Below are 21,872 nucleotides of genomic sequence, written 5' to 3' on the forward strand. Positions count from 1 at the left end.
GAGTACATCATGAGAAACGCTGGACTGGAAGAAACACAAGCTGGAATCAAGATTGCTGGGAGAAATATCAATAACCTCAGATATGCAGATGACACCGCCCTTATGGCAGAAAGTGAAGAGGAACTAAAAAGCCCCTTGATGAGAGTGAAAGAGGAGAGTGAAAAAGTTGGCTTAAAGCTCAACATTCAGAAAATGAAGAACATGGCATCCGGTCCCATCACTTCATGGGAAATAGATGGGGAAACAGTGGAAACAGTGTCAGACTTTGTTTTTTCAGGCTCTAAAATCACTGCAGATGGTGACTGCAGCCATGAAATTAAAAGACGCCTAAGGAAAGTTATGACCAACCTAGACAGCATATTAAAAAGCAGAGGCATTACTTTGCCGACTAAGGTCCGTCTAATCAAGGCTATGATTTTTCCAGTAGTTATGTATGGATGTGAGAGTTGGACTGTGAAGAAGGCTGAGCACCGAAGAATTGATGCTTTTGAACTGTGGTGTTGGAGAAGACTCTTGAGAGTCCCTTGGACTGCAAGGAGATCCAACCAGTCCATTCTGAAGATCAGCCCTGGGATTTCTTTGGAAGGAATGATGCTAAAGCTGAAACTCCAGTACTTTGGACACCTCATGCGAAGAGTTGACTCATTGGAAAAGACCCTGATGCTGGGAGGGATTGTGGGCAGGAGGAGAAGGGGACGACAGAGGATGAGATGGCTGGATGGCATCACTGACTCAATGGACGTGAGTCTGAGTGAACTCCGGGAGTTGGTGATGGACAGGTAGGCCTGGCGTGCTGTGATTCATGGGGTCGCAGAGTCGGACATGACTGAGTGACTGAACTGAACTGATCTGATGTGGATTTATTTCTGGATTCTGTTCTATGGAGCCGTATGTCTGTTTTTGTGCCAATACCATGCTGTTTTGTTTACTGTAGCTTTGTAGCATTGGCTGAAGACTAGGTCTCACTCCCATTTTCTATTTCTGGAAGAATACTTCAACTTTGTATTCTGTTACTCCCATTAGATATTTTATCTTTGGATTAAACAAAAAATCTAATAGAAGCTCTTTTGTGATCTAGGTTTTGTTGTTTTTTTTTTTTTAAACATCCTATTCTTATTTTATCTCCCTAAGGATATTATATTTTGGTGGAGGGTTGTTTTTTTAATGCTCTTCTCTTTCCTACATTGTCTCTGTCTCTCGTGTCTTTTCTTTGGCCAGTTGATTTGGACTCTTCCTTGAAACTTTTTAAGCTATTATATTTGCAAATAGGGGAGTCTGTTAGGACTAGTGAAGCAAAGGCCTGGGGAAATTAATATCTAGTTTCTTTTATTTGTTGGAAGGTTTGCTGTCTGAGGGGTCCTGGCTATCTGTGCTCTTTGTGTGTGTGTGTGTGTGTGTGTGTACAAAGGCCCAGTACACACTGATCTGTGTCGTTGTAGGATGTTGGAACAGTGATACAGTCTTTACATTGAGAAATATGTGGAGGCCTTTTCTCCAAAGCCAGTTTTTCCAGTGAAGGATGTTCCAGTCATCTGTCTGGGGGTCAGATGCCTAGTCCTGGGCATTCTGGGAGCCTTGCAGGTGCTGGTGGGCTGGGCACTCTTGAGGGCAGCTCACTTCATCCGTCCCTCCTCCTTTTAGACCTGTACCTCTCAGAGCTCTCTGTTCTGCCTGGTGTCCCCACGTCCAGAGCCTACCTGGCTCGATTGCTCTAGGGTCTGTCCAGCTCCTTACAAGGTGAGGTGGCAAAGAGGATTTTTTCCTGGCTGTGCAGAACACAGGGAGAAGACTGGAGTCTGGTTCCCCCATTTCCAACCTGGTACCCTTGCTTGAGGGTTTCCCAGGTGGCTCAGTGGCCAAGAATCCACCTGCAATGCATCCATTTGATCTCTGGGTTGGGAAGATCTCCTGGAGAAGGAAATGTATTCCAGTATTCTTGACTGGGAAATCCCACGGACAGAGGATCCTGGTGAGCTACAGTTCATGGGGTTGCAGAGTCAGACATGACTTAGTGACTAAACAAAGACGCTTGCTTGGCCCTCCCCTCCCCCCCCCCCCCCCCCCCCCCCGCCCCATCACACTGGGGCCCCACAGGGCTAATCAGTTCATTTCTGGTTCATTTCTCTCTCTGCTAACTTAGTCAATGATCTTTCGTCAACTTTCAGCTGCCAAAGCCTTTCAAATTCTCTTAAATACTGCTATCTCCTTCCACGTTATTTCTGATCTTGTGAGTGATAATCTTTTCGGTCCTTTCCTGTCAGTATAGATGAATACATGTCATCTATTTACCTTAATTAGAAGACTATTTCTCTTAAAAACCTAATCTTACTGATTCAATAGCTTTTAAACTTTCTGATAGAAAAACCAAGTAAACATTTTTAAAGTGATCTCTAGTTTTATTGCTTCAAGGTACAAAATGTGGCCCAAACTGTTTCTTTGGCCGACTCTCTGAGGTTTTCCTATCTCGATGTATGCAGTCAGTTTTGGGTAATGTTCCAAGTATACTGGAAACAAGGTGTGTTCTCTCTAGGGTAAGAGCTTGATGTATTCCTGCTTATTAAACTTTATTAATTATTAAAATCCTCTGAGTTCTTAATGTTTCCTTGATCTGTCATAAACTAATACTGGTGGTGTGTTAGTCTCAAATGCAATTATGTTTTTGTCGATTTCTCTTCCTCTTGCATTTCTGGCAGTTTTTGCTTTCTATCTGATGCTCCTTAATCCACATGCGGAAGGTCACGGCTCTTGTGGCTTCATTGTTAGTGCCTCTGTCAACATGAAAATTTTTTCTGTTGCATCTATTGCTATTTCCTTGAATTTTTTATTTACAGAGCATCGCCCCAGCAGAGGGACCAGGGTCAGCAGTGCAGAAGCACTGAGGTTGTGGGCAATGCGGTGGTAGAGGTGTGACAGGTAAGCCAGGTGACAGAGGGCTGGGGAAAGGGCAGGAGGTGGAGATGGCAGGTCCCTGCAGACAGTACACTTTAAAAAACGTTGTCTGAGGGAAGACAGCCTTCCTGGAGCAGGTGATGAGCAGGTGGAGAGCTGGTGCTCTAAAAGCTGTGAGCAGCAGCAGCAAGGGCTGAAGAGTGAGGAGGGGTGAAAGCAAGGTGGTGGCCGGGGCTGCCTCTCCATCGCCGCTGCAGGGATGGAGCAGTGAGGGCAGGGCTGCCCAGCTGGTGGTGACCAGGGCAGAGGGTCGCTGTGGTGCCCCCCACCCCCGCCCCGTGGGGTAGGAGGGTGGCTCTCAGAGCAGCAAGAGCATCTGGCTGGGAGGTCTGCGAAGAGGCACCATGGTGAACAGGGCAGATGGGAACCCAGGGGCCCGGTCTGAAAGGGGAGTTTCTCCCTCCTGCAGTCCTCACCTTGTGCAGGCACAGCCGAGGGGCTTGGGCACTGGCTTGTTCCCAGCAAAGGCCCTGGGTTCAGCCTTGCGGGCAGGAAGGAGGTCATGCATTGGGGCATCTCAGGTATCAGAGGCTTTTTTATGTCTCGTTCAGTCACAACCTGCTAGTGACTCTGGACCAAGCTCCTTCCCTCCTTGAGCCAGATTTCAGGGGCTGGGGCAGATTTCCGGTTCCAGAAAGAGACCCCAGTCCTCCTTCCCGACCCTCAACTGCCACTGGGGTGAACCAAGTGCTGGGGTCCCCTGGTACAAAACAGTGTCAGTCTATGACTCGGGGGTCACTTCTGGAAAAGCTCGAGACACAGCTGCATGGAGAGGCGAGTCAGGCTTAAAATAGCTAAATAAATCTTTAATATTTCTAATTGCAAATGTACAGAAATTGCACAGCCACACAGTCTTAGAACACCAACAACTTTCTCTGTACATTATTACATAGTTAGAGTCACAGCTGGAGGGAGGCACTCTGGCCAAGACTCCAACGTTTGCATTTTTTTCCTTTTCACATACTTACAAAAGGCGGGGCGGGAGGTGGAGTGGGGCTGGGGGAGCTGGGAGAGTGTGTAGAAAAAGAGGGGCTGTTTCCCTGGGGTCTGCCTTACGCAGACGGATGGGGTGGGAGGGGGTGAGAGGTGTACACCGGGGCAGATGCTCTGCAGGGTGGGGGTCGCCTGGAGCTCTGCCCTGGGTTCCCCACCCTCATTCTGGGCGGTTGGAAAGAGTCTTCACTCAAAGAAAGTTTGGCAGTTTCCTTCACCCTAAACATAAAAGTTAGGCGGAAAGTCAGGCCTCTCTGTTGGCAGGAGAGGGCCGGGGGACAGCCTTCTCTGGTGGTGGGGGTGGGGGTGCACTGGGCTTGGGACCCCCGGCCCCCCCATCCCTCCCTCAGGGACGCAGGTTCAGGGTGACCCAGAGGGGGCGCGCATTCCCCAGCCACCCAGACAGCACACTGCAAAATGCCAACCCCCAGATCCCCGACCTCTGACCTCTGCCTCCTGCCCAATACTGTCATCTAGATTAAAAATAAAATAAAAAACCGCCAGAGAGCAGCGGTCCCGGGCAGCCCTCGGCAGCACCAGGACTGAAGGACTATGTACAACCATTGGGTGAAATAGTTACATTACAGTCAAACACCAAGAACATTTACAAAAATCGTCAGACTTGCAGTTCAGATAAAAATCTGTGGAGAGTCTGTACACTTTTACAGTTTTTGCACTAAGTAGATAAGGCTCTCGGCCCGAGAGCTCGCAACCCAGGCCAAGGGCCGCCAGCACCGGCCTCCGGAGCCTGGCTGTGCAGGCCCTGGGACCCTCCCCCTGTATTGCTAAGAGGCGCTCGGATGAATCCGAGGTCGCTCAACGCTCAATGAGGCATCCGCGGGAGAGGGGTGGGGGGCGGGTGGGGAGCATTCGCCAGGCAGAAGAGGGGTGCGTCGGAACCAGAGGCTGACGTCCCTGGGGCCAGGCCTTGCCTATGCGGCCAGAGGAGTGGGGCAGGGCCTCCACCCGCCACGGCCTGCCTTCCTGAGGTCTGTGACCTTTCGGGGGGTCCTGACCTCTCCCCACCAGCAGGTCTCTGGGCTAACTGAGCTGCAGGTTCCACCCCAGGATGGGGTGCAGTGTGGTCTGAGCCACCCAGCCCCTGTTGCTCCCCAACTCTGGGTCCTGGTGGAGCGGCTCCCGCCCCAAAGGCAGGAAGGGGTGACTCCCCAGCTTTCCCACGGCTGAAGGCAGTCGGGGTGGCTCCTGGCTGTGGGATGGATGCCCCAGCTCTGGCCCCAAGATTCCCTAGGGTCAGGGGTGGGAACAAGGACGAGAGAGACCCAAGTTCCTGCCCACTTATGTCCCGCAAGGGTGGGAGCGGGGGGGTAGTGGGGAGGGCCCACAAGCTACAGAACAGCCTGGGGCTGAGGGAAACCGGCCCCAGCCGTGGGTGGGCCCCTCCCCTCCCCTGTCTGCAGCGCCTGGGTCCTCGGTGGGCCCGGGAGGGTGAGGCAGAGGCCGGCCGCACGCAAGGGGGCGGGTGCAGGCTGCCGCGGTCTTGGAGAGGGAGCAAGTCTAACATCCTCCAGGGCCGCTATTTCCCATGCAGTGCGCACGCTCAATTTAAAAGGCCCCTGTGTTCCAGCAAGCGAGCAAGCGGGCTTTTGTTTCTAATGCATACTGTGAAAGGAAAAAAAATCACAGTTATCCACCTTCTCAGGGCCTGTGGGCACTAGAATTCTTTTTCTAACCATCCACCAGGAAAGCTCAGCCTGTCTCTAGGGAGGGCGGGGGTGGGGTGGGGTGGGGTGGGGTGTACCTGCTGGCCACTCTCTGTGGGGCCACCGCGTGGTCACGCAAGCTCTGGGAGACAGGCGGCCACTGCTACGGTGCCACCTGGGCCAGCTCTGCCCAGATCTTTGGCTTCGGGGGGGAGCCCAGCACATCAGCCTGGGCCCCTGTGGCAAGTGAGGGAGGCTCTGATCTTCCCATGGGTACGAGGGCCCAGAAGGAAGAGCTGAGATCCTCACTGGGTCTATAGACCTTCTATCTGACAGAGTTCGGGCGGGAGGGGGCGGGCCGAGGGGCTGGGGACAGGTGTGGGGGTGATGCCTCGGCTCCGCACAGCCAGGAGGGGGCCCCAAGCATGCACTGGCAGGTGCTCAGGGTGCAGACAGGCGAGGGGACACAGCGCTCTGGCAGCTCCATCCTCCCCACCCTCTGTCTGCCTGCTGACCAGCCTGTTGGCTTCTGGAACCGAGTGACAGGTCCCACAAGGCAGCGCCTGGCTGCCCGGGAGTCCTGGGTCTCTGGGAGGCGAGGGGAAGCCACGGCAGGAGACCCCTGGCTCTCTGACCCTCCAACTCTCCGGGTGGCTCCCCCTGTGTGGAGGAGTGGTGTGTCGGGGCGGGGGTACATGCACTCAGCCAGGTGAAGGAGGAAAGGGGACGCGCACCAAGTTCAACACCCAAAACAGACACTGCGACAGGCCCCTGCCCGCGCTAGGCTGCACCCACTCCCCAGCCTGCGCCCAACACGCTTCTCGGGGGAGCGGGCCGGTGTCCCCCGCTTGCACTGCGTCAGTCTCTCGCGGCTCCCTCTGCAGCCGCCTCCTGGGCCGCGGGTGGAGGGGGGGAGGTGAGCCTCGGCCTCTGGGCCCCCGGCGCTGCTCCTCCCCAGGCTGAGACCCCGCCCTGGGCCACCAGAGTCCTCCCCTCCTCGGGCAGGTTAACAATTGCTGCTGTTTCGGAACTCGCCGTTTTCAGTAATCTGCAATTTGGTGGGGTTGGTGGGGGAGAGGCCGTTACGGGCTTGCATGCTGTACCTCTCTTTGAGCTGCGTCAGGGCGCTCATGAGGCGCGCGTTGGCTGCATCCAGTGAGGCGATGCGCTTCTCCTGTGGAACAAAGAGGGCGTCAGCAGGGGTTGAGCCATGGGCTGCTGGGCCCAAGGTAGGGGGGGTGGCGCGGGGTCCGTGCTGGGAAAGGGGTCTCCCCGGAGCTGTGGCTGCCTACAAGAGCGGGGAGTGAGGTGGCTGGGAGGACAAACACCGAGGATGCAGAGTTCCTGAAGCTGGGAGGAGGCAGCTCGCCCTCATGGGAGAGGACTTCAGAGAGCCCACCTTCCTCGTGTCCCTACCTCATTACCTGCTTCTCACCCCAACAGCCCTAGTGGTGTCATGTGCCAGCTCCTTGAAGCCCCGAGGGCAGGCACGCTCACTCATGTGCGTGTGCGTGTGTGTGTGTGTGTGTGTAACACACAGGTCACAGCTCCCATCAGCCTGTGCAGTTTCCCGACTGAGCAAGGACTGGCCCTGGAGAAGAAAAGGGCACAGACCTGGATGAAGGAGACTGGAAGCCAGTCTCTCAACTGTCTTCCTCCCTCAACGCATTGGGAAGCCAAGGGTCTGCACAAGAGTTCCCTTGTTCTCTGTCCCCAGCCTGCTGTCACCCAGCCTTCCCCATTCCCCTCCCAGCAGCTTCTACTCTGGTCAGAACACCTGGTGAAAGGTAAGACCTAACTAAGCTGCCCAAGCAGGGGAGGAGCGGTCCCGCCCTTTTCAAAGCCTATCCTAGTGAGCTTGTGGTCCACTGAGACCCTTGACTCCGACTTCTTGAGGCAGAGATACCGATCTCCTATCCTCCTTCGCTTCTGCGAAGCCACCTCCTCCTAATCCCAGGTCCTTTAACACCTGCGGCTGTCCGAAAGGCCGGAGCCCCACACCTGAGCATCAATGATCTTCTGTTTGGAGTCTACAGCTGCTTGCATCTCCGCATGGTCTTTCTTCAGCTCCTCCTCCACTGACATCAACCTGTTACCAGATACAAGGACAGTCAGGCCGGCATTTGAGGGTGCAAGTGAGGGGGTGAGTGTGGGGCCTCGTGGGAACAAGTCATCACGCCCTCACAGAGGGGGACACACTAGGAGAGCCCCTCCTTGGACCACAGACTCACCTCCCACCCTTGCCTGGGACGGAGGTGGCCTCCGCCACCCGACGCGGGCTGAGCCTGCTCCTTCCTTACATTTCACCTGCCCCAGATTCTGTCCCCAAATCCCCAGAAGCCCCTGGCATGGCCCCCTTCTGATGTTCCTCCAGGAGCCAAGGGGGTGGGGTGGGTATTAGATCCTCACGCACCCCAGGGCTGGGCAAGTGGTGTCACATCATGAGACTTGTGGTTTGAGTGGGGAACAGAGGCCCTGCAGGGCTCAAGAACTTTCTCCACCCACTCTATTCGCTGAGGCTGCACCGGGTACTCGAGGTGGCAGGATGAAGCCACAAGGCGCAGGGAGACAGCAGCTACCCTCAGGAGCCACGGGAACAGAGACCGGGAAGCGGCTAACCATCCTGGAGGGTGGGGTGCAGCTGAACGGGACACCGCAGGGCAGGCAAGGGCTGTTGGGTGGATGACGAGCTGGGACGACATGAGGATCACGGTGTCCAAAAGTTCAGAACGAGGGCCGGCGTGGGCCTGCTGCCAGCTGCTCCCGCCCTGAGACCATCCCTGGTCTCGCCCTGCTGGTCTCTCACAGACCTGTCCGTCATTGCTGATCACCCCTAACTTCCCCCTGCTCTCTCTGGGCCTGAATCCTAGCTCCCCGGCCACTGCTCTGGAGACTCCTTGTCCTGTCTCCCCCAAGGACCGCAGGGTTCCCAGGGCTCTGCCTCAGCCCGTCATTCTTGCTCTATGCTCTTCTCAGATGAGTTCACTTACTGCTTTCTTTGGGCTTCCCAGCTGGCTCAGGGGTAAAGAATCAGCCTGCAATGCAGGAGGTGCGGGTTGGATCCCTGCATTGGGAAGATCCCCTGGGGGAGGACATGGCAACCCACTCCAGTATTCTTGCCGGGAAAACCCCATGGACAAAGGGACCTGGTGGACTACAGTCCATGGGGCTGCAGAACAGTCAGACGCGACTGAGCACGCACGGCTTTACTTTTGTCTCTACCCTCGGGACTTCGGTGCAGCACAGCATCTAAGCCCCAGGCAAGCACTTAGCCCATCTCATAGCAGACACACAGGAAGGTCAGCGGTGCAGGGGCAGGTACCACACAGGACTGTCATGAAAAGCCAGTGGGATCGGGGTTGAGGAGAAGGGGTGTGAGATCCTGCCAAGGTCGGGGGTGGGCGTTCCTTTGTCACAGGAACATAAGACACTGAGCAAAGCCTGGATGAAGAGGAGGAGGTGGAAGCAATGGGGGAAGTGGGAGAAACTTCTCTTTCCAGCTATGGTGGAATAACAGGCACTGGGTTTAACCTCCTGCCACAGAAACACCAAACTAGGAAACGGAACAAAATATATGAAACAAAGGTTTCCAGACACTGAAAAACAGGCAGCGCAGTATAGCACGGGACTCCCAAGAGATGGGAACACGTGAGGGGAGCCCCGCCCACTGCTGAGAGTCCAGGCAAGCAAAGGACGGAAGTGATCACAGAGGGTCAGGGTACCGGGGAGGATGGAGGGTCGGGGTTGGGGAGGATGCGACAGAAGACTCTACCCATCTCCTGAGGGGTCCCCTTGGGGCTTTGGCTGAGAACTGGTCTGCATGTTTGTGAGAAAAACAGGCGAGAGCCACTGGAAAGGAATACACAAAACTAACCCTAAAATAGTTTAGGGTCATTCCAGGCAGTAAAAACACTCCTGGGTTAGTAAACACAGAGCCTGATTAGCTCTGGACTAAAGCCTACCCAAGACCCACCCCAACAGAGCTTACAAACTAACCTCGGAAAGAATCAGACAGACTCCTCCAACTTCATTGTGTCCCAGAACAAAGCGCCCAGGTACTTAAAGGAACATAAGACATCCAGCAGCTACGTAAAAAAAAAAATCACAATGTCTGGCATCTAACCAAAACTCACCAAGCATGCAGAGAAGTAGGAAAACATAACCCTTAACCAGGAAGAACATCAATCAAGACAGACTTGGAAATGTCAGATGACAGGATTAGTAGACAAGGACGTTAGAACAACTGTTGTAAATATATTCTATGTGCTCAAGAAAACAGAGGAAAAGCATGAGCAAGATGAGAAGAGAAACGGATGGGATTTAAACCAAACGGAAAGTTTAGAGGCAAAAAATACATCTGAAATGAAAAAAATACTGGATAGGAGTAACAGACTGGACACTGAACCACGAATGAACGTGAAGGCACACTGTAACAATCCAAGATAAGACACAGGAAAAAAATTTAAAAATAAAGCAGCACCGGTAGGACGTGGGACAATATAAAGAAGACTAATATACGTGCAATGAGAATTCCAGAAAACAGCCTGGGGAGGCAGAACCCTACACCCACAGATCCAACAGCTCAAACTCCAGAAACAAGAAAACACGTCAAGGCACTTCGTAATCTAATTGTTGGCAATCGACGATAAAGGAAGAAATCTGCAAATCAGCCAGAGGAAAAGTGATATCAATACATTAAGGACAGAAGAACAAAAATCCCATCATAGTCCCTGCTAGTATAGCCCACATAAGGGCAAAATCTTGTCCACTGCTCGCTTTGGTAAACGGCCACACCGTGCACATCCTTCTAAAACAGCAGAGGTGCACAGCTGTGACAGACGTCCTATGGCCTGCCAAGCCTAGATATCTACTATCCACCCCTTACAAACAGTTTCCAACCTCTGCCCCTCAGGCAACAAGATACAGCTAATATGCCAATAAAGGAGGTAAGATGGAATCATAAAAAGAAGTCAATCTAGAAGAGGGCCGGAAAAGGAGCAGATGGTACAAAGAGAAAACAAGTAGCAAGATAATAGGTTTAAACATAATTATACTCACAATTACAAGAAATGTAAATAGTCTAAACATTCCAACTCAAAGGCAGAAACTAAGATTAGATAAACAGCAGGAAGAATAAGGTGTCTGTGACAGAAACTCACTTTATGTAGTGAGGGAGGGACATAGCTTTGTTCAAAGTATAAGGATGAAAAAGGATATAATGGGCTAATGTCAATTAAAAAAAAAGTTAAAGGTAGCTGTATTAATATCAAAGTGGACTTCATAGAAAGGAGTATTATGAGGGATAATTATGAGGATGTTAGGAGGAATATTACAAGATGATCTTGTAACGATAAAGGGTCAGTTCGTCAACAGCACATGATAAGTCTAAATCTGTACGCACCTAAAAATAAAGTTTCAGTGACTATAAAGTAAAAACCAACAGAAATGAAAGAAGAAATAAATTCGTAATTATGATTAGAAACTTCATTATCCTTTTCTAAATAACTGGCAGAACAGTAAATAAGTACACAGAAAACCCACTAAAGATACAGAAGATCTGAACAACACTATCAACCAAATTGACCTGGTTAACATTTACAGTAGGGAGGAAATACACCAGGACTGGGTAGTAGAAATAAATGTTAAGTAAGCCACTGAATTCAGGAAAAGATGCATCCTTCAAAGAACAGGGTGAGAAAGAAGTGGTTAGGTTAAAAAGTGTTTTCTCTTTTGGAGTCACACACATGAGGTGAGCCAAGAGCAGAGCTGGCAGTTGAGTGAACAGTGGGCTCCTTGTCACCCCGGTTATAGGCCCTCTGCTCACGCTAACCATTTTATAGAGAGGAAACCCACAGGTCAATCAAGTAAACGATAATTAGGAGCAGAGAAGCAGGTAGTGTACACAGGAGGAATTAAGGAAGGATTTTTTAATAGTGGACAAAGCACGAGGCCAGGCTGGGAAACATCATATTTACTGCACACCTGCTAAATCTATGCTCCTGTACCACGGAAACTAACACGTCAGTGCGCACTGTTGCCTCGCACTTGGTGTTACTGCCATAAAGGAGGAGGCTACACCTCGACAACACTCCCTGCTTACAGACGGGCAGAGGGGGAGAGAGAGGCAAATCAACACGGAAATAAAGATAAGCCGTCAGTGAAGATGAGAGGCAGCACTCAAGTCGCTGGTCCACCTGGAAATTGTCCTGCATAACCCACAGGCACCTTAAAACTCAACACACCCAACACTGGCCTCACCTCTCCCCCTCCCTACCCAAACCGGTCTTCTTCCAAAGGTCCTCATCTCAGTAACTGGCACCAAGACACAGCTGGATGCTCTTGGTAAAAATCAGCATTATTTTGTCTGCCTCCCTCCTCTCACTCCCACCCTCACCAGCTGCATGTAACTGACATGTATTCCTACTTCCCCTGCCCTGGACTGGATGGGTCCTCATTGTCTTTCCTGGTACCCCCTCCACCCAGCTTCTAAACTCTACGAAAACGTGACTCCCCATGGGGGCCCCAAGGCCCTCTGCACGCCGCCTCGGCTGACCTCGCTTCGGCCAGGCCACCTATACACTCCACCACCAACCCACGCTGTACCGCTGCGGTGCCCTGCACTCCAAGCTCCTGCCCTCCTCCGGGCTGCTGCCACGCAATCCCTGCTGCCTCAGACTCTTCTCTGCGCTCAGCTCATCAAGGCAGCTGAGCAGCCCGTCCCTGGGATCTGGGGCCTCCTGGAGGGCAGCGGGCAGGCCTGCCCCTCTGCACGTGTGGGGCCAGGGCTCGGCCTGGAGCAGGGACCGGCTGGCCGCCCTCACCTGCTGATGATGCCCTTCATCTGGATGTCCTTGTCCTCCTGCTGCCGCCGCAGCCGCTCCTCGCCCTCCTCTAGACGTGCCTGGTACTCCAGCACCAGCTTCTGGGTCGTCTCCTCCTGGCACTTGAACAGGGTCTCATACTCCTCCAGCTTCTTGGTGGAGATTCGCAACTTGTCCTGCAGCACTGCCAGATCCTGCCAGGAGGGCAGCGCACCACGGCACAGCACCCAGGACAGAAAGCACAGGCGCATGAGCCCACCGGGAGGCAGCCTGACTCGGAACGCCCCAGGGGTCATCACCAGCCCAGCCCAGTTCACACAGCAGGGAGACGCCCAGGGACCCCAGCCAGAGCTGGCGTACGGGGTGAGACTCAATGCCTGGCTCCTGTCCAGGGCTCTCCCACCCCCAAGCCTAACCTATGCCTATGAGCGGGATAAAGACTCAAACCCAGATCTCACAAGTAAGGGTCTTGAGCTTCTCCTAATAAACAAAGGTAAACTTCTCCTTACAAAGGTAAACAAAGGCAATCAGAGCACTTTGAGAGGTGGGGGCTCTACAGGAGGGGAAACTGGGGTCCAGAAGGGAAGTGAACCAAGCACCTGGGGAGTAGAGTGACTAATGGGGTGAGATACTAGCCTCCCAGCCTCCATTTGACCCTAAAGTCATGGCGAGTCGCATGGCAAGTGCAGGGAGAGATTAAAGGCAAAGTGGTCCAGGGCTCTCTGGGTCTGACTCAGCTTGGCACTCCTGGCCTTTGGGGAAGAGGAGGGATGTGTAAGTTAGCAAGAGAAGCAGTGAGCTAGCAGGCCGTATGAGCTGAACAGAAGGGGAGGTGGGGTCAAGACCAGAATCAAAGGGTTGGAGGTGGGAGGTGGGGGCTGGGCACCCTGAGAGTCCAGAGAGTGGGGAAGCAGGAAGGGCCTCTCCTTGGGTCTTGCTCATCAGTAAAGTGTGGCCCAAAGATCAGGAGATGGCAAGGCTATCTCCTGAAACAAAACTGGCCCCAGGGGAGAGCCCAGCTCCAGGATAAAAGGCCCATCATGGGTCTTCTGCTCAGAGTGGTGTCAGAAGGGCCCTCCCTGGCACAGGCAGGACCAGGTGTCCAAGGAGTTCAAGGCAACTCCAGGATCTGCCTGCCAGGGTTAACAGCAAAGAAAGCATGAGAAACAGCAGCTCCCTGGGCTAAGGAACAAGGGAAGAGAACAAGCCAGCTGCAGCCTGACCCCTGAAATCCTTCGAGCCATCCCCATAACTCACACTTGGAAACGGAGTCTCAGAAAGGTGCAAAGCCTGGAGTGAGGCAGGCTCTCCTTGCTCCCTAGCCAAGCTCTGGCTCTGGGAGCACTGTGCCCCATGGGCCCTGGTCCCCTGCACGTAATAATGGTGGAAACAGGTGGATGTGGCGGACCAAGGAGGGGGATGGTGGAGGCGGCGGAATGCAGCATGGACATGGACCCGGCCGCAGGCCGGTGGGAGGGAAAGCAAACACCCTGACTTGTGTGCCCTCACCCGAGAGGCTGCGACAGGCTTTCCTGGGGCCAAGAGGACTGCAGGCACCCAAGGCGCATGGGCAAGTGGCTGCTGTCCTGCGGGGCCTTGTGACAGTATGAGCTTTGGCCTCTGGGAGGAGGTGAGGGATCCAGGGCAGTTGCCACATTAACTAGAAGAATTTTGGAGAACAGAAGCATCCCACTGCCCACTAAATGCTAGATGTAATCTAGGGCTGGGGTTTGGAGGTTTTAGGACCAATACTTTCCTCCTGGAAGGAAGAAACACCTCCACGGCCATGGGACACCACCGCCCCCTGGGTTTCTCTCCCAGACCCTGGTGGAGAGGAGGATGCAGAGCCAGGCGGCGGGCAGGGACCGTCCCAGAGCAGAGGGTCCTGGTGGCGTCCCCTCCCCGCTGTCTCTCTGCCTCTTGGTACATGAGGTCTCCATGAATGTCTCGGGCACCTCTGAGCCCCACGTCCCAGAAGCTTGGCTGCCCAGTCACCGAGGGAATGTGCCTCCTGAATCTGATTCAACACAGTTCCTGGGCAAGTCTCACGTGCAGCCCATAGAGGAAACCTCAGGCTTATGCTAAATCCTCCAAATTCCCCTGACTGCCGTCCTGACGTGGGACCAGGGGTGGGGAGGGGACTGGACATGTGCAGGAATGAGCAGCGCCCTGAATTCAGGGCTCAAGGGGAGAGGGCGTCCTGCCTTGGGGAGGCAGCTCACCCTGTCCGAGTGGCCAGGGTCTGGTTTTTACCTTTTCCGCTTGGCTGAGTTCCTCCTTACTCCTTAGCCTATCCCTGTGCGGGGGGTCTGGGCCCAGGCCCTCGTCTTCTAACAACTGTGCATTCATGGTCAAGAGCCAGGCAGCCGTGCGGTCCAGGGCATTGGGGCTCACGGGTGAAGGGCCCTGCGATGAAACACAACTGTGAGGGACTGGGGCGGGGGGGAAGGGGTGGTCCCGGGTGCGGCACAGGGACGGATGGGCATCTCTGATGCAGCCCCGGGCCCTGGGGAGTTTCACCTCCTAGACGCAGCCTGAGGCTGTCACGAGCCGGGGGTGGGAGGGGAGCCTAGCTGAACATGGCTTCTCTGCCGCCTGGGGGAGAGCCAGTGGGCTTGGGCTGGCAGGTCGGTGTCTAACCCGAAGAACCTATAACTCTGTGCAGAGCCCTGAAGACCAGCTCAGAGCAGGAGGGGGACGAGCGGCTAGGTGGACTCCTACCCTGGGTTGGGCTTTAACAGGCTTTGGAACTGGAGATGGGCAGACAGATCCCTTCCTCTTTCTTCCTGACCCCAGCTGTCTCTGGGGAAACTGGCAGAGGAACCCCAAGCCACAGTGAAGCTGGTTCACAGGATTTAGGCCAGGGCCACTGGGGGGCTGTCACGGCAAGTAGCTGGTGGGATGGGGCCAAGTGTGGCATCATTCAGCATGGGATGGCAGCTGGGTGCGGGTGGAGATGACGTGGCCGGGAGGAGCAGCACAACGTGGGGGGTCAGCCGGACCCCACCCTGGGGCGGGGGGTGGTGGCCTGCCCTCTCCGCCTGGCAGCACTGACCTGCTTGTGCACGGCACGAGGCTTCAGCTCGGGGCTGTCGCCCTTGGAGGACGAGGACTGTTGCCGCAGCCGCGCTCCGGGCCCAGCCCAGTCGGGCGAGGCCGAGGCCAGCGTTCCACTCGACGGCCGTGGGTACTGCAGGGTGCTCAGCAGGGTGGGCGGCGTCCGGCCTCGGGGCGCGGGGGGCGGCGGCGGGGGTGGTGGCGGCGGCTGATCGATCCTCCGCTGGGGGCCGGCACTGTTCTGCCGTGGCACCGTGGGCTGCCCACCCTTCTCGGTCAGCGACACCTGCCGCCGTGCCAGCTCCCCGGGGCGCCGGCCCAGGTCTTCGGGGGCGGCTGCGGCGCCACTGCTGCTGAAGCTGCCCAGCTTGGCGGCAGCTGCCAGCTCTTCGCTGTTGCTGTGGGAGCTCAGGGAGCTGTGGCCCTCGGAGCCCGAGTCGCCGAGGCCGCGGGGAGACAGTGGCAGGCCGGCCGCCATCTGGTACACGGGATTCTGGAAGGACAGCGGTGCCAGGAGCTGGGGCCGACCCGGCGCGCCCTCCGACGTGCCCGGCGTGGTGGGCGTCTGGCCTGCCCGCCGCACTGTGGCCAGCCCTGCCAGGCTCACGGGGGCCGCCCGGGCTGGCCACCCAGCCACCAGCTGAGTCGCGGGCGCTTGGCCATCGGCGGCGAGGGTGTCGGGGCCCGCTGGGGAGCCTGCCTCCCCATCCAGCACGCGGGTGTCTTGGAGGTCCACCATGGACAGACTCTTGCCGCCGTTGGCCATCTGAAGATCGGGCTCGTTGGCTTCCGAGTAACTCGAGCTGCGGGCAGGTGAGGGCTGGACCCCGGAGGACCTTGTGACAAAAAACAAGTCCTTGTTTTCGGGGGTTGGAGACGGTAACCGGGTGAAATCTATCAGACTGCAGGGAGACAAGCACACACAGGGAAAGAAGGGGGAAGAGAAGAACTGTGAATGCAGCCCAGGCGGGGTCCCGACCAACTGAGAGCCCTGCCAACCTGCCGCCCTGTGGCCTGAGCCAGGGATGGGGGAGGGGGGAAGAGAGGGGAGGCAGGGAGGGGAGGGGAGAGGAGGGGATGGGGCGGCAAGAAGGGGAGAGTCCGGGGCGCAGCTGCGAAACCAAACCACAGCCACCGAGCCTGGCAGAGGCCACCACCAAGGCGCGGGGAGGACGGCTGCTCCTACACGGAACTGCGGCACTAGGGGCCCGAGCTCCCAGCACCAGGCCAGGCTGCCTAGCAGCGGCCCTTTTCCTGATCAGCGCGGCATCTTGAGACAGTAGGTTCTGGGGCCTGGGGTGTTCCGGAAAATTCCCCTGAGCTAAATCCAAACCCACAACTCAGTGGCTCTCTGCTACCCGAGGGTCCTGCACCGGGAACGATGACTTCAAAGCCACGGGGGGCTCCCTCTGCCTCTTCCCTCCCGTCCCTAGTCAGGCTGCTCACCAAAGTGGGGGCCTGTGCTGAGAGAAGCCTCCACCTGCAGCCTCCTACTGCTACCCCTTGTCTGACTGGCAGGCGGGGGCTGGGGCTTCCGGCAAAAAAAAAAAAAAAACACAAGGTATCAGAGGAGGATCCTCACGGCGGCGTGACTCAGGCAGGGAGGGCCTGCACCTGCCGCTGTAGGCCATGTCCCCGACCCTCCACCCCAGGCTCCTAGCCTCTCTCTGGCCCCTTCCCAGGAAAAGCCGGCTCCTTGGAAGGAGGCACAAAACCAGGTGGGCTTTGAAAGGAAGGCTCGGGGGGAGCTGAACAGGCTCTGAGTGGGCTGGAGGCAGCAGGAACCTGGGGCTCCAATGTGGGCTTAGAAAGGAGTTGGCTCAGTCTGGGGTGGAGAGGAAGTGCCAGTCCGGGGTGATGGGACAGGACAGGGTAGGCTGTGGCCACTGGAGGCCACGGCTCTTGGGGGCTGAGAAGAAGTGGACGGGGGAAGTAGGCGGAGTTGGGAGAAACCCGGACCAGCCCTGGGCCTGGGTCGCCCTTCACATGCCCAGGTCAGCTCTCCTGACCTCTCGACTGACGTGTGTCCCCACTTGAACTCTTACTTTGCCTCACTTGGCAGGTTGTAGGGACAGCCCCTCCTCAAGACGTAGAGGGACCCGGGGGGAAGGGGCGTCAAGGTCTCTGCATCTCCGGCCTCCTCCTGGGCCTTTAGTCCCTCACACCACATCCCCAGGTCCTTGATCTCAACGCCCTTGCCTGCTAACAGCCTGCCACTGACGTCCCCACCATCTCAGAGCCAGACAGTGCCCGGCTCTGCTGCTCCAGCCTCAGCCTCGTGAGCCAGTCCAAGACGGTCCTGCTGGACGAGGGGAGTGTTTGACCCCAAGTACAGGCAGCTCACTGTGAACGTGAAGGTCCTCGTCTTGACGTCAACACTTGAGAACATTCTCCCTCCGCCTCCATTGTGTATTGACGAGGCACTCGTCCCAGCACTGGACGTGCAGAGTGGGAGCTGGGCCTCAGCATCTCTCTAGTTTCCCGGGGCTCCCAGCCTCTTCGCCTCGCGGAGTCACCCGAACTCCTCCTGAAAACACACTCTGGAGCTCTACTTCTGGAGACTCTAGTTCAGGCCCAGGAAATACTAGCTCATATACACACAAAAAAGTGACTGTGACTAGTGCTGATTGGGACCAGTAACTGTTCCTCGACAAAAGATACTGTCTTTCTCCAGGGCTTTGTGCTAGTCCCTCTACCTAAAATGCCTCTTCCACCAATGGAAATGCTACTTTTCCTAAGCTCAAAACTCGAGCACAACCTCCTCCAGGAAGCCTTCCCTGATTTCCTCCCCCCCAAAATCTTACTCCTTAGTGCCCAAGGAACACCTTGAGTTTCATTCAGCTTGTTTCATAAACACCAGTATAGGTTTTCTCCTCCCCAAAGGAGACTGTAGATGGGCCCTTCCCGGTCTGTACCTGCACCCCACCACACTCAGCATGCCCGGCGGCTCTTACCCAGACAGGTCGTTCTCGATCACCATCTTCTGGAGCCCAGCCGAGACACTGCTGCTGCCAGAGCCGGGCGTAGAGGCCAAGTCGTTGGTCCCTGCAAGCTGCCCACTGCCCGGGGTGCTCAGAGCTGTGTGGACGTCCCTCAGGATTCGAGGCAGAGGCCCCAGCTTGGATATGATGCTCTGCAAAGACATGGCAAAGGGGGCAGGTGTGAGCCAGGGGGCCACCTGGTGAGGCCAAGTGCACTGGAGCCACCGTGTTCAAAATCACTAAGCAGCCAGTCAGATGCAGGCTCGCCCTCCCCTGCAATCAGCTTCAGTGGGTCTGGGGAGGGGTAGGGAGCCCAGAAACAACAAATTACATTTTTATCAGCGCCCTGGATATCTCTGGGATGGGGCAAGGCCCACAAGAAGACACAGTAACCTAGTCCAAGCCTTTCACCCTGGTCTGTCCTGCCTCAGTGACCTACAGAGAATCCTGGAGTTTGCCCCCATCTCCCCAGTGGAGAGGCTTCTGGGGTGGCCCCCTCCCACGTTACCTACTCCACAGGGCAAGCTGAGGCCCAACCCACTTCAACACCTGAGTCCCCGGGGCGATGGCCCAGGCACAGAGCAGGCATTCCTGCTCACCCGTCAGACAAACAAGTGGCCAGTCAGGCAGAGGGTGGTGCCTGGACTCGTCTGAAGCCCACTGTCCTAGTTTAGACCAATGGTGGTAAAGCTTCTAAGCCGAGCGGGTGGTTGCGGGGTGGGACTCTGCCTTCATCTGGCTTATGTCCCGGCTTCCACCAACGGCTATGCGCAGAAAGCAAGCATGAAAACTCATGTGGTCCACAGAGGGGAGACGTGAGCAGCAAACAGCTTGACTTTAAATCCTGCTGCAACAATGTCAGCTGTGACGGCTGCAAACCACCGTCCGTACCTCCCGCCTGGTCATGCAGGCGTGGGGGATGGTGGCCCCCAGCACAGAGGCTCTGGAAGTGGTGGCAGAGTGACAGGTGTTGGCAGCTGTGGAGGAAGACAGGGCTCTGAGCCTCATTTCCACTGCTCCCTCCTGGGTCTCTCAGAGCCAAAGGGCAATGGACATAGAGGAGCAGAAATGATTGCAACGGCCGTTCATAGCGAAAAGCTGGGACTGATCTGAGTGTCCAGTGAATTACATGGTGCAGTCACGTGATTGGACAGTCTGTGTCATTAGAAAGGTCACAGTGGTGTGTGGCATGTATGGTTGGGGAAAGATGCCCACGAGAGAAGAGTGAGCAATGCACGCGGCAGTGCACGCTAAGTTCCCACTTTAACAAAAAAGGGCAAGAACTGCCTGTGTGGGTACCTAGCCGCACACCAGAGCCCCCTGAGTGCTCACCACTAAGGATGGGGCGGGAGCAGGAGGCCTTCCAGCTCTGGTTCAGCAGCAGCTACTTTTATAATCAGTCCTGAATATTCATTGGAAGGACTGATGCATATTAAAAAGCAGAGACGTTACTTTGCCAACAAAGGTCCATCTAGTCAAAGCTATGGTTTTTCCAGTTGTCATGTATGGATGTGAGAGTTGGACCATAAAGAAAGCTGAGCATTGAAGAGTTGATGCTTTTGAACTGTGTTGGAGAAGACTCTTGAGAGTCCCTTGGACTGCAAGGAGATTCAACCAGTCAATCCTAAAGGAGATCAGTTCTGAATATTCACTGGGAAGACTGATCCTGAAGCTAAAACTCCAATACTCTGGCCATCTGATGTGAAGGACTGACTCACTGGAAAAGACCCTGATGCTGGGAAAGATTGAAGGCAGGAGGAGAAGGGGATGACAGAGGATGAGTTGGTTGGATGGCATCACCAACTCAATGGATATAAGTTTGAGCAAGCTCTGGGACTCAGTGAAGGACAGGGAAGCCTGGCGTGCTGCAGTCCATGGGGTCACCAAAAGTCAGGCACAACTGAGCAACTGAACTGAACTTTTGTTTAAGATGGGCTCTCAGAGCCCTGGTGGGTAGCAGAGGTTCTGGAAGTGGGTCCTGGCAGTTGCTGCCCAGAACCTGCCTACTGTGTAGGCTGGGCCTGCGGGGGAAGTGGAACCCAGGCCACAGGGCCTGCAGCAGTGTCAGAGGTGTTGACAGAATGACTGTTTCAACAGATGGTCAAGGGTACTTCTGGAAAGTTTTGCAACCTGCTGCCTGACACATGGAGGCACAACATCTCCAGTCCATCTTTTTTGTATCAGTGGCCTTAAAATCTAGAGCAAGGACATTTTAGGAGACACAGCTAATCTGATTATACTTCCCATGGGTAGGGAGGATAGCACGCCTTCACCTGTGGATGCCTTCCACTCAGAGGCACAGCCGAGGCCCCAGTACACAGAGTGGGCTCCCCTGGAAGATGTCGGTACATGAACGTGGTGCTCCCCACCAAGGAAAAGGGCTGAGATCCCTCCCCAGCACGTGCTGACAGGGTCTGCATTGGATCCCTGGGCTCCGGCGCCCTGGCGGGGCCGCTGATCTCTAGCACATAGGCAAAGCCTCGGGCCTCATGGTTACTCCGGGAGGAGCAGCCTGCAGCTTCAGTGCCCTTGGGCCCAGCCACTGCCCCATCGTGGCTCGAGTGGTCACGCACCTGCTCCAGCTGGCTGACGGCCTCCCAGAGCAGCGAGTGCAGGCTGGAGAGCTCGCGGCCCAGGTCGATGTAGCCCTCGAAGCCGGCTGTGTTGGAGACGGTCTCGGGGTTGGAGATCTCCAGCAGGAAGCGCTGCATGTTGGTCCACTCGTGCTCCAGGAACTGGTTCATGAATGACATGTACTCTTCCTTGCTGCCGAACCTGGAGCCGAGCAGACGGGGTGAGCGCCCTGGGCCCCACCCGGGAGGCCCCCTACTTCTCGGAGACACCCTCACCCCCTGGGCTCCCATCCCTTCACTGTGGCTGCCTTCCACGCCACTTACTCCCCAGCCAGCCAACCCCCCCCCCCCCCCCCCCCAGATTCCAGGTGCTCATGGCTAAGTCTGGAGACTCCTTTCTGGACTTTTTCTCCCAGGATCTGGAATGTTCTATGGCCCTCACTCCACCTTCACGGCCAGTCTCAGTCTCCTTCCTCTTTCCCTCCAAATGTCTGTGGCCCCTGATGCACAACTGACTCTCAAGCCACACTTGGCCAGGTCTCTCTGCTAAGCCTTCCGACACGTTCCTCGTCAGGCACCTTCCTTTGTCCTCAGCTTGGCCAAGTCTGCGGTCACCTTCATCACCCCAAACCCGCACCCTCCTCTGGGACTCCCCATCCCAAGGAGACCGATCCAGAAGCCTGGCCATGTTCAACTGCTCCCTCTGCCTCCCCATCAACTGGCAAGGCCTGCTGGCCTCAGCCTCTGATCAACCCACAAGCTACAGCCCTGGCCTCTTGCATCACCATCACCTCCAGTATTATCCCTGACCCAGTCCTTCCACCACTCTGCCTT

General features: G+C 55.7%; 1 protein-coding gene across 16 annotated transcripts in view; it reads right to left on the reverse strand.

The window, feature by feature from the left end:
* Nucleotides 1–3,734: 3,734 nt before the first annotated feature.
* Nucleotides 3,735–21,872, reverse strand: part of DAB2IP (DAB2 interacting protein) — a 210,505-nt gene continuing 192,367 nt past the window's right edge. For 7 of the 16 annotated variants that reach the window (XM_069582530.1, XM_069582528.1, XM_069582533.1 and 4 more), the window contains 7 exons: nucleotides 21,039–21,240; nucleotides 18,439–18,617; nucleotides 15,483–16,386; nucleotides 14,681–14,833; nucleotides 12,428–12,621; nucleotides 7,608–7,695; nucleotides 3,735–6,780 (listed from right to left, as the gene is read on the reverse strand). In XM_069582530.1, coding sequence (XP_069438631.1) covers nucleotides 6,613–6,780; nucleotides 7,608–7,695; nucleotides 12,428–12,621; nucleotides 14,681–14,833; nucleotides 15,483–16,386; nucleotides 18,439–18,617; nucleotides 21,039–21,240 — 1,888 coding nt within the window. In that variant the 3' untranslated portion in view covers nucleotides 3,735–6,612. The remainder of the gene's footprint in view (nucleotides 6,781–7,607; nucleotides 7,696–12,427; nucleotides 12,622–14,680; nucleotides 14,834–15,482; nucleotides 16,387–18,438; nucleotides 18,618–21,038; nucleotides 21,241–21,872) is intronic. The other 9 variants (XM_069582535.1, XM_069582542.1, XM_069582541.1 and 6 more) reach the window with 3 other exon arrangements.

The sequence above is a fragment of the Ovis canadensis genome, chromosome 3 (assembly GCF_042477335.2).
Source record: "Ovis canadensis isolate MfBH-ARS-UI-01 breed Bighorn chromosome 3, ARS-UI_OviCan_v2, whole genome shotgun sequence".
Taxonomy (NCBI): Eukaryota; Metazoa; Chordata; class Mammalia; order Artiodactyla; family Bovidae; genus Ovis; species Ovis canadensis.